General features: G+C 30.9%; 2 protein-coding genes across 3 annotated transcripts in view; both read left to right on the plus strand.

Annotated features, from left to right (window-relative positions):
• The window catches only part of LOC136985467 (hemicentin-1-like), a 130,687-nt gene that overhangs the window by 8,666 nt on the left and 109,131 nt on the right, over positions 1-12,890 (plus strand). The window contains exons 8-17 of the mRNA XM_067282756.1: positions 2,514-2,661; positions 2,972-3,120; positions 3,223-3,354; positions 3,453-3,617; positions 3,698-3,768; positions 6,746-6,983; positions 7,434-7,532; positions 7,607-7,795; positions 8,563-8,703; positions 8,772-9,002. Of these exons, the coding sequence (XP_067138857.1) occupies positions 2,514-2,661; positions 2,972-3,120; positions 3,223-3,354; positions 3,453-3,617; positions 3,698-3,768; positions 6,746-6,983; positions 7,434-7,532; positions 7,607-7,795; positions 8,563-8,703; positions 8,772-9,002 (1,563 nt within the window). The remainder of the gene's footprint in view (positions 1-2,513; positions 2,662-2,971; positions 3,121-3,222; positions 3,355-3,452; positions 3,618-3,697; positions 3,769-6,745; positions 6,984-7,433; positions 7,533-7,606; positions 7,796-8,562; positions 8,704-8,771; positions 9,003-12,890) is intronic.
• LOC136985443 (cell adhesion molecule DSCAM-like) lies at positions 11-1,766 on the plus strand. Of its 2 annotated transcripts, XR_010882343.1 has the most exons (6): positions 11-233; positions 321-605; positions 678-800; positions 877-1,026; positions 1,339-1,529; positions 1,630-1,755. XR_010882343.1 is itself a non-coding variant. In XM_067282731.1 (5 exons), exons 1-5 carry the CDS (start codon positions 152-154, stop codon positions 1,431-1,433), a joined length of 735 nt encoding a protein of 244 aa, XP_067138832.1. In that variant the 5' UTR covers positions 11-151; the 3' UTR covers positions 1,434-1,766. The 2 variants fall into 2 exon arrangements, 1 of the variants encoding a protein (XP_067138832.1); XM_067282731.1 differs by having other exon boundaries at positions 1,339-1,766.

A 12,890-nucleotide genomic window follows, 5' to 3' on the forward strand; every position in this document is an offset into this window, starting at 1 on the left:
TTGCACGATTTAATTTAAGAAAACGAAATTGTAAGAAAATTTAGAAAATATCGGATTAAGGTATATTCAACGCCATGAGGCGCTGTAGTACTACATACTGTGTAGACGCTATACTCACAAATGGTAATCACAATAAACTGATTCTGTTGACATGAAGATATCGATAAGAGAAAGAAACTGTTTTCATCTGTTTATATTTTTATCAATGATAACATATTCGTCTACATTAGAAGGTAAGTATTTATTACTTAATAATTGTCTCGTGTAATAATTTTAATTTATATTTAATAGATACGAAACACAAGTTGTTATTCTTTCAGAAATGCCACAGATTCAGCCGTTTTCTTTTCCTAAAGATATATCTTTAGGCCAGAAAGCCAGCGCTACGTGCACTGCTAGATCTGGGCACCCTCCTTTCGGATTTAGTTGGAAAAAAGATGGACAAGATATTCAGATATATTCACCTAAAGTAACTGTCGAGACGATCAGAGATTTTTCTGTTATCGTCATAGATCCCGTAGATATTTCTGTTGCGGGTAACTATACCTGTATTTTATCGACTTCTACTGGAACTAGTTCTTACAGTACTTACTTAGAAGTCAAAGGTAATATTAATTTAAAATATTATAATTTCATATCCGAAGTTTATTTAAAATAATAAACTTAAAACATATTAGTTCCTCCTCAATGGATTCAAGAACCAAGTGATATTGATGTTCTGCTTGGTAATAATGTAACTATTATTTGTGAAGTATCCGGTTATCCTGTACCAACAGTTACGTGGAAGAGGACGGATAATGGTATATCAATATATGAGAATAATATAAATCTGTTAGTATAAAATAATTAAACAGTTTTTTCCACAACTATCGATAGGACAGTACGTGCAAACACAGAAGCAACATCCTGGAAAAAGTATCTTGTTTTTAGATAAAATTACTGATGTAGACGAAGGCTATTATGTTTGTGAAGTTAGCAACAATGTTGGAAAAGATATTAATAAAGAAATTAAAATCAAAGTGATTGGTAAGATTTACGAATAATAAATATATTGATATTGCTAAAATTAGTCGTGATGAGCTGTATTGCTTCCTAAGATTAAACTATACACTCATACACATTCCAAATTTTGATAAGGACTCTTCATAAAATTATGTTTAAATTTCTTTTGCCATTTTTATTACCCGAAACTAAAACAACGTGGTTATTTTAGATACGTGTTCAGTTATAATATTATGCGCGTTAAATTATATTTTATTATTGAGAATATTTGTAAACATCTTTTGAGACTTTCCATGAATGTAAATCATTCGAATGCACTAAACTTCCAAAATTTAGTTCTTCGAATGATCACGATGTGGCGTTTAGCTAACATTTGCATGTTAGCATCATTTAGAATGGACTGTGCGTACAAAGAAGCAAATGAAAGCTGAGATTATCTCGTTTATGCTATAAAATGATTCCTTACGCATCACACTATTTTTTGATCGGCTACATCAGCGTTGTAAGCTCAAGTGGCATCGAAATTGGTAAGTGGAAACTTTTTATATCCTAAATGTGACTTGTGTATTATATACACACACAATTAAATGCTCATATAATAACAATAAATTTAAAATTTATTTTCAGTCCCACCAAAGATTCAAACATTTAATTTTCCTACCGATTTGAGAGTAGGTCAGAGTGCCAAAGCTATTTGTAGCGTGAAAGAAGGTTTAGGGCCCTATGATTTTCGCTGGACTAAAGATAATCTCGAAATAACATCAACATCCGAGATCACCTATCAGGTCTTCGACGATTATTCTATCTTAGTCATAGAAAAATTAGCACCGGCACAAATTGGTAATTACACGTGTAGAGTGACTTCTGCTTCTGGGTCCGATCAATTTACTGCCTCTCTTATGATAAATGGTATACTTTTAACGTTATAATAAAATGTAAAGTATTAAAAATAGAATTCAGTTTCTTTATTGAAATATTTTAGCACCACCGAGTTGGAAATTCGAACCTCGGGATCTAACCATTTCGGAAGGTAAAAGTTTTAACATATCGTGCGAAGCGGTTGGTTATCCCAAACCCCTTGTTCAATGGAAAACAGGTATTTATGGTTAATCAAAAGCATGGCGAAATATAGGTATCACCATAGAAATATTTTTTGTGTGATATCGATAGATGCATCCATTCATATTACTGCTTTAAACTCGACATTATCTTTCCGAAACGCGGATAAAAGCATGGAAGGCCGTTACGACTGTTCAGCTAGCAATGGTATCGGCACTGGTATCAATAAAACTATATTTGTTAAAGTTTTGGGTAAGACAATATTAATAGCACTTTTTAAAATTACTATCACGACGATTTTTCTTCCAAAAATTGTAGTAGTAACTTTTGAAATGCGATATGTTATATTACACAAGTTCGAAAGTAATTGCTTGCTAAAAATAACTAATCGTAAGTTTATTTGTCTTATTATCTTTATAATAATTTATATCACCATTCCGATTTCTACTAAGTTCCTGCCAAATTTGAAGAGAAATTCACAGTCCAAAATGTTCGTAGAGGAGACACAGCTACTTTAAAGTGCGACGCCGTTGGAGACAAGCCAATGACTATCACTTGGTCCAAAGAAAAAAAAGTGATTGATTTTACGAAAATGACGAGGTCAGTCCCATTTTTGCATTACCTTTATTTTAAAATACTTCCTGAATCTGAAATTAAGTCGATAATTCTAAGTTAATCTCGTTTGTCACTGCAAATATCTTCGCTCTCTAATGAAGTCATATTGGTTTAAACGCCAGCTTGTTTAATTATCGTGGCAATTTTTAATTTCTTAACGAATCAAAAGTACGATATTTTAATTTTTTTTCGATGAAGGTCGATTGAACTGCATCGTAAAAGATTATTTTTATTATTTAGAGTTAAATCTGTTTTATGTGAACCACACTGGGATTTTCTATCATTTTTACGATAGAGTCGAGAGATTCGATAGAGATCAAGAAAGAGGACTCAACTCAGAGCTTGTCATTCGAACTGCGGATAGAAATGACGGAGTTTTATACACTTGCTTTGCCAAAAATGAATACGGAAACGATGAGAGAAATATTAAGTTATTAGTTGTAGGTAAATAAACTTTTTTTTAATATATTTTTCATCATTATTTAAGCTAAAACTTTACACAAATATAGTTTGATAATGTTTTAATGTTTATATTTTTTATAATAGAGGTTCCAGCTCAGCCGTTAGATGTTAAAGTACAAGAGGTGTGGGGTAAAAGAGCAACAATTAAATGGTCCGCACCTTATAGTGGAAATAGTCAAATTACAAAATATATCGTCCAGTATTGGAGAGAGAGAGGTTAAAATCTTATTGTTATTATTCAGTATTATTTAAATTAATTATAGTCACGTATAATTTGCAGATAATATTCTATCGTTTTTTAATTTATTTTACAGGTAGTGCTCATAAATTATTAGAAGAAACTGTGCCTAATTCTCAAACTTCCATAGAATTACAGAATTTACAGCCTGGCACTCCGTATGCTGTAACGGTGGTTGCCGAAAATGAAATTGGACAGGGAGAACCGTCGGATATATACAGGTTTACTACCGGAGAAGAAGGTATAAGATATTTAGGAATATTTAGCACGTTTTTAATTTGTTTAAAATTGTTTTTTAATCTTCAATACCTAACTACACAGTACCAAAAGGCCCTCCTACTGATGTTTGGGTTAAAGCAAAAGGTTCAAGTACAATTATTGTTTCTTGGAAGGTAATATGATTTTAATTAATTTTTGTTCTATGAAAAAATTTTCTTTTAATTTATTTTTGGTGTATAAGTGAATAAACTTAGATGACATTTATTCTCTTCCAGTAATTAGGTTTATTTTACACACAATACAATTATTGCAAATTATTTAAGACTTAGTTAAAAGCCAACAACAGCTAAAAAATTTGAATCGCTTTTAGAAAATTATGATTTATAAATCATAACATTTAATAACCTGTAGGAAATCAATATTTATAGCCTTAATCCTTGCAAAAATAGTTAAATTAGTAAAAATTTAATTAATACTTATTAATTGATATAGTGGCTTCATCATAATGCTTAATTATCATCATATTTAAAGTTTTTCTTTATGTATAATTAAGGAGTTTTATGGAGGAAATACCTAGTTAAATTTTTTTTTTTTTTTTTGTATGAGCTTTGTTATGAAATGAGTAAAGTATAAATACTAAATACATTTTGCTTATTATAGCAAGGAGAATACCATATCATAAAACCCTATTTGATATGCATAATAAAACACTTGGATATCTTTTTCAGTTCAGTGTGCTTAGTTATCATCTTATTTCAAAGACCTCTTCAATTATAATATCTAAGTTTAATTCACTGATCAATAAGTGACATAGAATGAAGGAGTAAAATCCCAGTAAAGGAGTTTAAATGATGATGAAATGGTTCAAAGCTTGTAAAATTTATCTTCCTTAACATTGTCTTTCTTTGAGTTAAATGAATGCCTTCTTTACTATGTGAATTAATTGATTTAAATGTATGTAATTACAATTTTATTGAAGAAAATAAACAGTAAGCTATAAATACTATAGTATAATAGATAAAATATAAATCAAATGAATTTATATACTCCTCATAAATAGTATATAAATTCATTGTAGTAGCTTATTGATAATTTTGCATTTAAAGAATTAAGCAAACAAGATGTATTGTTTTAGATGTTTTAGATTTCAACACAACCCAGTTAAGATTCTTTAAAATTTTGCATTTATTCATATTTTATTATTTAGAGCAGTGATTCTCAACCATTTTTGTCATGGTACACTTTATAATAATTTAAAAATTTGGAGGCACACAGTTACTTTGGTAAGTACTACAGGATAACCGGTGATGTCATAACAGTGATTTTTAAGTGCAATTGGTTATTTAGGTCACATTTTCTAATGGCAGTTACCAGTTACCGGCAGTTACCAGTAACACCGGTTACAATTTCCAAATGCACCCTAGGAAAGGAGAACCAATTGAACTACTTGTCTGATGTCGCCTATGTATGGGTATTTGCACAGTGTATGGGTGGCACAGTGGTTGAGAATCACTGATTTACAGCAGTATAATTAGAGAACATTATATATTGTTATATATATATATATATATTATATATATAACAATATTATATTGATTACTGATATTATATACTGATATTATATATTGTTCATTAAAATAACTAAAATATTGAAGTAAATATTAATGCAGCTGTTATTAAGTATTAAAATTAAATTGATTAAAATAATTTATTAACTTTTTTACTAAAAATTTTGCTAGATGCATGATCATTCTTCATTAAAAACTGAATATAATTTGTAAATATAAAAAAAATCTCCAGAACGTAGTCAATAAATCCTCTGTTTTTTATATTATAGAATGTAAATAATTTATAAGTTCTATTATAAAACATTAATCTATTTTAGTAGTATGAATGCTGCTTATACATCATAAATATTTTTAAAAAATTACATGTAATAATAGAACATAATAATAATAGAAATTTTTAAAAGAGTAGAAATGAACGTATTTGAAATGTGGTTGATTAAATATGATAGTCTCTAAATTTTTTTTTTTTTTTTTTTTTTACTGTTAAAGAAATGTATTTGGTTTATACTAAGTTATAGTCAATATAATAGTCAATGTTGAAAATTTTCTCAGAACACTATACTTTTCTACATTATTTATTGATATTAAGAGGTCCAGTTTGTCAGTTGACATCATATATTGCACTGAATAAGATCATATGCTCCAGAGCTTATTAAACTTATTTCAAATTGTCTAATTATAATTAAAAACCTGTAACCAACAATGAGTTAGTATAACATATCAAAATATATTAAGTTTTAAACTTAATATATTTTGATATGTTATACTGTGAGCACTATATACTTCTTATTTAAAGCAGCTAAAAAATATTTTTAAAATTTATTTTAGTTTAGAATAGTTAGCTGAAGATGGCTTCAAAAAGGCAAAAACATTTCTGAGTAATATATATAAATGTATATATATAGTATGTGCATGTATGTATTTTAAAAATATTTTTGCTTACATAAAATGTTAAGTTTATCATTATAATTTTTATAAATAGAAGTAAAAATATATCACTTAGTCACAAATTTGTTTATTTTTATATGCAGTTTTAATTTTATTTACTTTTAATCTTGTATACTGATAACTATAGAAGTCAGATAGCAATTAAGTCATAATAAATCATCTCTCAGAACTCAAAGGAACTAAAAAATAACTATTAGAAAGTGTAGTAATTTAGTTAATATAGTAGTGTTGATTATCCGAAATAAGCTTCAGAGCATACTAACTCCAGAAATTACAGTGTCTTTATGTAATAATGATTGTTGGTCTCCTTTAGCTCTATTATTGAGCCATATCATTATCAACACTGTTAAGTTTTTGATCAGTTTTAACATCAGTGTTTTATTTATTACAGTACAAATAGAGAAGCAAGATTAATTAGTCACAGTTTGCTAATACATTAAATTTCTATTTAAAAGGATTAATATTTATACTCTATTTTCTGTTTCCTGACAAGTGTGATCAGATAATTGACACACTACTGTAATATAACTGTTGTTCTAAAACTGGCAGAGATACTTTATATATAATGTTAAGAGAAATTAAGAATTTTTTTCTGTAGAAATTATTTAATTTTTTTAAACTTTATAAATTTCAGCCTCCTCCAAGAGAATACTGGAATGGAGAATTGAAAGGTTACTTTATAGGATATAAAATAGATGATCCATCACTCCCATATTTATTTAAAACTGTTTATAATGTTACAAATGATACTCATGAATATACTCTTACCGATCTAACGAAATCTACCAAATATAATGTCATAGTAAAGGCATATAACAGTGCTGGAACAGGTCCTCCCTCACAAGAATTAACAGCTAAAACTTTAGATGGAGGTAAGCACATGCAAAATACTTTTTACTCTCCATTGCTTGTTTGGCCAGACCCTCAATGGGGACCAGTGGCATAGCGTAGTGGGGGCGGCAGGGGCGGCCCGCCCCGGGCGGCACTTATAGGGGGCGGCAAAATTTCACAATAAATAATAATATCTTGTAAAAATACCTAAATAAGGGGGCGGCGAAATTTTCCTCCGCCCCGGGCGGCTGACACCCACGCTACGCCTCTGATGGGGACAGCCAGATTGTGAGAGACAGGGCCTGTAATATATCTGAAAGAGACTACTAAAGAAAAATTCCTAAGATTTCTGGCCCACACTCGAACTTAAGACCCTCTCGAGTGGCAAACTGTCACCTTTACTGTCTCAGCCACCCGACTGTCCTCAAACATAAATTGTTATACATACAATATTTTGCATAAGATGAAAAATTTATATTATATTTATTTAGATCTTCCATTTCCACCACCTTTGGCTTTACATAGTGCATCAGATTCTGCAATTAGTGTAAAATGGGGATTGACTCCAAATACAAATATCCCTGTCTCAGGTTTGAAGTTTAGTTAAATTTTATTTTAAGTTGTATAATATTTAAAATATATATATATACATTTATTTTTATAGGATACACAATACACTACAAGAAAACTGGAGGTGAATGGTATCACATACCTATTATTGCAAATTCCCAAAATCATTTTACAGTGACTGGATTAGATCGTGGAACTACCTATGATGTTTATATAACAGCAAGCAATCAATATGGAAATGGTGAAGCTGGAGATGTACTAAAAATAAAAACATCCACATTAGGTATTTATATAATCAGAATTAAAAATTAATTATTAAAATGGAAATGATTTCATTTTATTGATAAAAATTCTAAATATCCAAACCAAAATTGTGGGGAAGTACTTGGAGAAAAAACATTAGTCCAATTTATGTTTTTTTGTAATACATATAGCTACATCGCCATTAGTGAAATTCCAGATAAAAGTTAAACTGCCATTTATATAATTACTTGCACAGTACAAGCCATAGGAACAGATCCAGCCATGGCTGTACCATTTTTTCCTGTCAATATTGTGAATACCATTCTAATTTCAAGTTAGCAGCTACTATGCAACATTGTCAAACCAAACAAATAGAATTTTTCATAAAATATTGCTTCCCCCTCCCCTGCATGTATATATCTACACAGAAAGATGTAGAAATAACTAGATAAGTATTGAAAATGAAATCTTTATAAAGAAACTAGAAAATCATAGCCATAATGTTGGAAACTGCTTTCCAATTTTGGGCGGGACCACTTTCTCTCCTTCCTATGGCCCTAAGTTATATTATACATATAACCACAAATAAACTAGAGAAATAAAATTCCTTTTTCTCTCTACATTTGTTTATAATAATGAAAACTCAGTCATTTTAATGTACCTTATTATAGTTTTAATAATTTCATTACATATTTAATATCTAAGGTTATTAAATGCATATTTTAATACATTTTAATGACTTTTAAAATGTATATTTTATATATTTCTAAAGTATTGTGTTAACATAAATTTTTTATAAAATTTAAGGTTTTGGAGGAGGGGTACCATTTTACCTTGATCTCTCCATAATTATTCCAGTAGCTGCATCACTTCTCGCCTTTATTGTTATCATTATAGTAATTGCCATATACCTTCGAAAATCCAGAGCGAGAAGGAATCTAGAAAAAGGTACTACTATTTAAATCTAACCAAGTGATAATGAATTTGATTTTATTAAGATAAATTTACATTTTTAGCCCTTCAAGGTGCCAAACCATCTACTTATACTGGTTCTTCTCAACGTTACATAGATATAAACAAAACAAGGCCGGCCAATCATTCAGACGTGGGAACGGGAGCTCCAAGCGTGGCATCTTACGCCACAATACCTTCCAGCCAAGGACAAGATTCCACTCAGGAAATGAAAACATTTTTCCCTCCGGTGTGTGTTGCCACATTTATTTTAGTATACTGTAGTGTGGTAGTAGGTATATATTTGACAGTTTTTCTATTTTTCTCTCTTCTGAGATTGAATCGTTTGGATAAGATAAGTAAATGAAATTGTTATGATTGGAATTATAGAATTAATACTGGTTTCAAAGTTGTTATTGTTGCACCAACATGCACTCCTTTCTATTATCTGTGATAAACAGTTGAGAAAGACAGAAAAAAAATCTATATCATTATTTTCTGTACATTCAATTTATAATGTGCAGGAAAGAGAGTTTATGAACGTTATTTAGATTATATATGTACTCTATAGGATTATATTAAAGGTTTTTGTTATAAAAATAAAATCTGTACTTCTTCCATATGTCGTTTATAGAATATATAATGGAAAGAAGACGCTAACATACATTTTCTCCCACAGAATATGAAAGACAGACCACTTCCTTATCCCAAACCTGTGTGTCTACCGAAAAAGGGAAATTCCCGGTTCTACGATACAGCAGAATAGCATCATTCAGAGACTTAACATTGTAACCTTTATAGAATTGCTCATAGTATCAAGTCATTAAATTATGTGAAGTGCAGTGCGGTAGGCGTTTAAAATTTTTTATTCTCTCTAGCTATATATGAGGGACCATCGATAAAGCACGATTTAAAAAAAAAGCAAAAAAAAATAATTAAAAAAAATTGAAATTTGAATATCGATGATACGTATTCAGCATTGATATTTGGAACTCACTTTTACTATATACATTTTTTTTTTTTTTTCCTACAACGATATATACAAATTATAAAATTTTTAAATAAACGCAATTAAATTATCGACAGTCCCTGATAAACCATGTTCTTCGATTGTGTAATTGACTTTTTTGTCAACGACAATGAAATTATACATTTTCTTATGTAAATAAATTAATGTGTCAGTAATAGTATTTGTTTTAATTCGAAGATCGTATTAAAGACATTTCGTTTAGTTAAAATGCCGTACAAAACTGCGATCGGACAGCTGCACTACAGATGACGGGCATTTAAATGCTTCCAGCTGTCTCGGTTCTCCGACCGGAAGCGGTGTTACAAAGCGACTGGTACCACCCCTGGACGAGAATGGGCTTTCCTCGGTTACAATCAATAAAATGTACGAAAAGACATTCACCTCGATCAAGACCAAGTTTTGTTGGGATGGTGCGCGCAATTATTCAATTTTCGGAAATTTAGCTCGATTATACCGATGAAAACTATACATTTATTGCAAATAGAATGGATTTCAAAACACAAGAATATCATTAACACACCCAAACGCCATAAAAAGACGTTGTTGTGTCGCATTAATTTAGTCTGCCTTGTCCTATTTAAAGTAATAGAAATTTCCGTAATTTCTATGTTATAAAAACAAACTTTAGACTATTTAGAGTTAAAAATTTATTTTAAATTAACATTTAAGTATAACATATCCAATTTAGGTAACTTTTATTAAAAAAAAAAAAAAAATACAGAACATATTTATAAAAATGAATTAGAAGATCGTGATAATTAAGAATAAAAATAATAAATTCAAAAAAAATCAAAAATGATCCTCAACTAAAATATTCATTATTACACGTCGCACCATCTAGTGTCACAACTCAGAATTATTATTTTTTCAATACGGGACTGAAATTTTTATTTTAAAAAATTTGTGTCTAAAAAAGAAACATTGTGTTCACAGTTATTGAAATTAGAAATACTGTATAATTAATAGATAAATTTTAAAAGGAAAAGAACTGAGTATAATATTCGGAATTAGCTACATACAATTTACTGTTAACATACGGTATATTTAAAAGTAAATATTTCTATTGTGTAATTAATTGGGCGAAATATAAACCAATTCGTTTACACTTTCAAAACGAATTTGAATCGCGCGATCTGGTGATCAATGCCGGATTGCATTAAAAATAAATTTTCCACAATATTTTATCGGAATGAATTCCTATAACAAGTTCGTATTATCAATGAAAATCGCATTCATTTTTTTCTAAAGAAAAAATTTCAGTTTAGGCGTCACTAACTACATGCCGGCTGTTTTAAAGATATAAAATAAACATGAAAATATTTAAATATCATAAAGTTGTTTCCAATGGAAAATTAAATTTCACAATTCTCAGAAATTAGCTTAAGTTTTTAAAGGCTTGATCCAATTGCAAGTTTCTAGCGGCAGTTACTATGGAAAAACAATTCCACAAACCAACTCTAGCCGCTAGTAGCGCCGCACAAAAATTCCGGTGTCGAATATTTGCTGCTGTCGATAGCCAGTAGAATGATGCCTGACGTCAGAATAATAGAATTTTCCTCACGTTCAAAGCATGGCAATCAGTCTAATTGACTGATATATTCTAATTGGTTCTGCATATCGGTAAATGCCATGGCTTTCGGCGGAATAGGGTTCTATATTTTTTAGATGAACGTTGGTCACCGTTGCTTGCCGCTGCTGCTGGAGACTTGCAGCAGAATCAACACTTTTGTAAAATTAATTCAGTTTGAATAAAGTGACATGAAAATAGCGCAAGAACAGCAAACTTAAAATTCGTTTTGAATTTGGATATTTCAGTTATAACTTTAAAAAAAGTTGAGGAATGGGGTGTAATATATCAGGATTAACACATACGGGGAAATTTCTGAACCGATCCAAATAATTCCAAAGCGGCAAGATGGTTTTACTAGCGAGGTTGAGGCCGAAGTTTTAAACGTGAAAACGTGTACGTCGGACGTTCTGCGCCGCTTTCCTGTAAGCCTAGAAGTTTGATAATGGTGTTTGGATAGTCATTGGAATCATGCTGGATATTCCAAACACCATTATCAAACTTCTAGGCTTACAGGAAAGCGGCGCAGAACGTCCGACGTACACGTTTTCACGTTTAAAACTTCGGCCTCAACCTCGCTATTGTCTTGATTTTCCAGACCTCTCACCGATCCTCTCTGAAATTAATTAGAGGTCGGGTCTTTAGCGCACGGACAAACGAGAGCGTCAAAATTTACAATTCGAAAAGAAAACAATTTTTGTGTCATTGCAAATTCGACCAGATCTACGATGAAAACGGCAAAAGTGGTACAAGGAACGAGACCAACATCTCCATCAAACCAGTCAATATTTTTGAGGATTTTTAGAGCGGCAGGCCTGTTTTCTATGTCCTCGGCCATTCAACATACTTGTTTCATATCTTTACATATTCTGAGGTTTAAATTTGAATTCTGTTATTTCACAATACAGTTTACGATAACAACAATAAATGAGAGATGATTTGAAACAGACGGTTTATTCTCTTGTTATATAGAAGGCATTCTCATTAATTAAGCACAGATCGGATTAGTGAGTGCACAGTATCATTCAATTTGTATTTTTTACATACACTTCACGATGATAGGGATTACCGAATAGATTAAGGCATCAGCCAACCACTCTGGGATATCCGAGATCGAATTCGAGCGGTCCTCAGCAATTTTTCAGGAGTGGATGGATATGTCGAGCTCTGACTCTCACCACTCTGCCGTCCTATTGTGGGCCTGACTGAATCCATTATGGGCTTGTTTAAAAAATCTCAGTGCCCACAGGGTGGAGCGTTAAAATAATTTTGAATTTCGTGGTTTTAACATATTGTACTGTACAGTACGTAGAAGTATTGTTGTATGCAAAAATCTCACTGAAGGTGCCTCCAGGGAGGTCCTTCTATTGGAAACTGGCCTCTGTTTAGACTAGGTTTTCAGACACACGAAGAATCCCGGAAAAATCCATCTCGCCAGCTGGTTGGCGAAGTGACAGTCCGCGCTCAACTATCAGTGTTCAATGGTTTTTACCCACTCGGCCACTTATGTAGTAAGTATACTAAATTGTTCTGAGTATGCAGTTTTAATTTTCGGGAAAAAGTATTACTTCAGAATTCATATGCAAG

This window comes from Centruroides vittatus, unplaced genomic scaffold (assembly GCF_030686945.1).
Source record: "Centruroides vittatus isolate TY-2023 unplaced genomic scaffold, ASM3068694v2 contig_970, whole genome shotgun sequence".
Classification (NCBI taxonomy): domain Eukaryota; kingdom Metazoa; phylum Arthropoda; class Arachnida; order Scorpiones; family Buthidae; genus Centruroides; species Centruroides vittatus.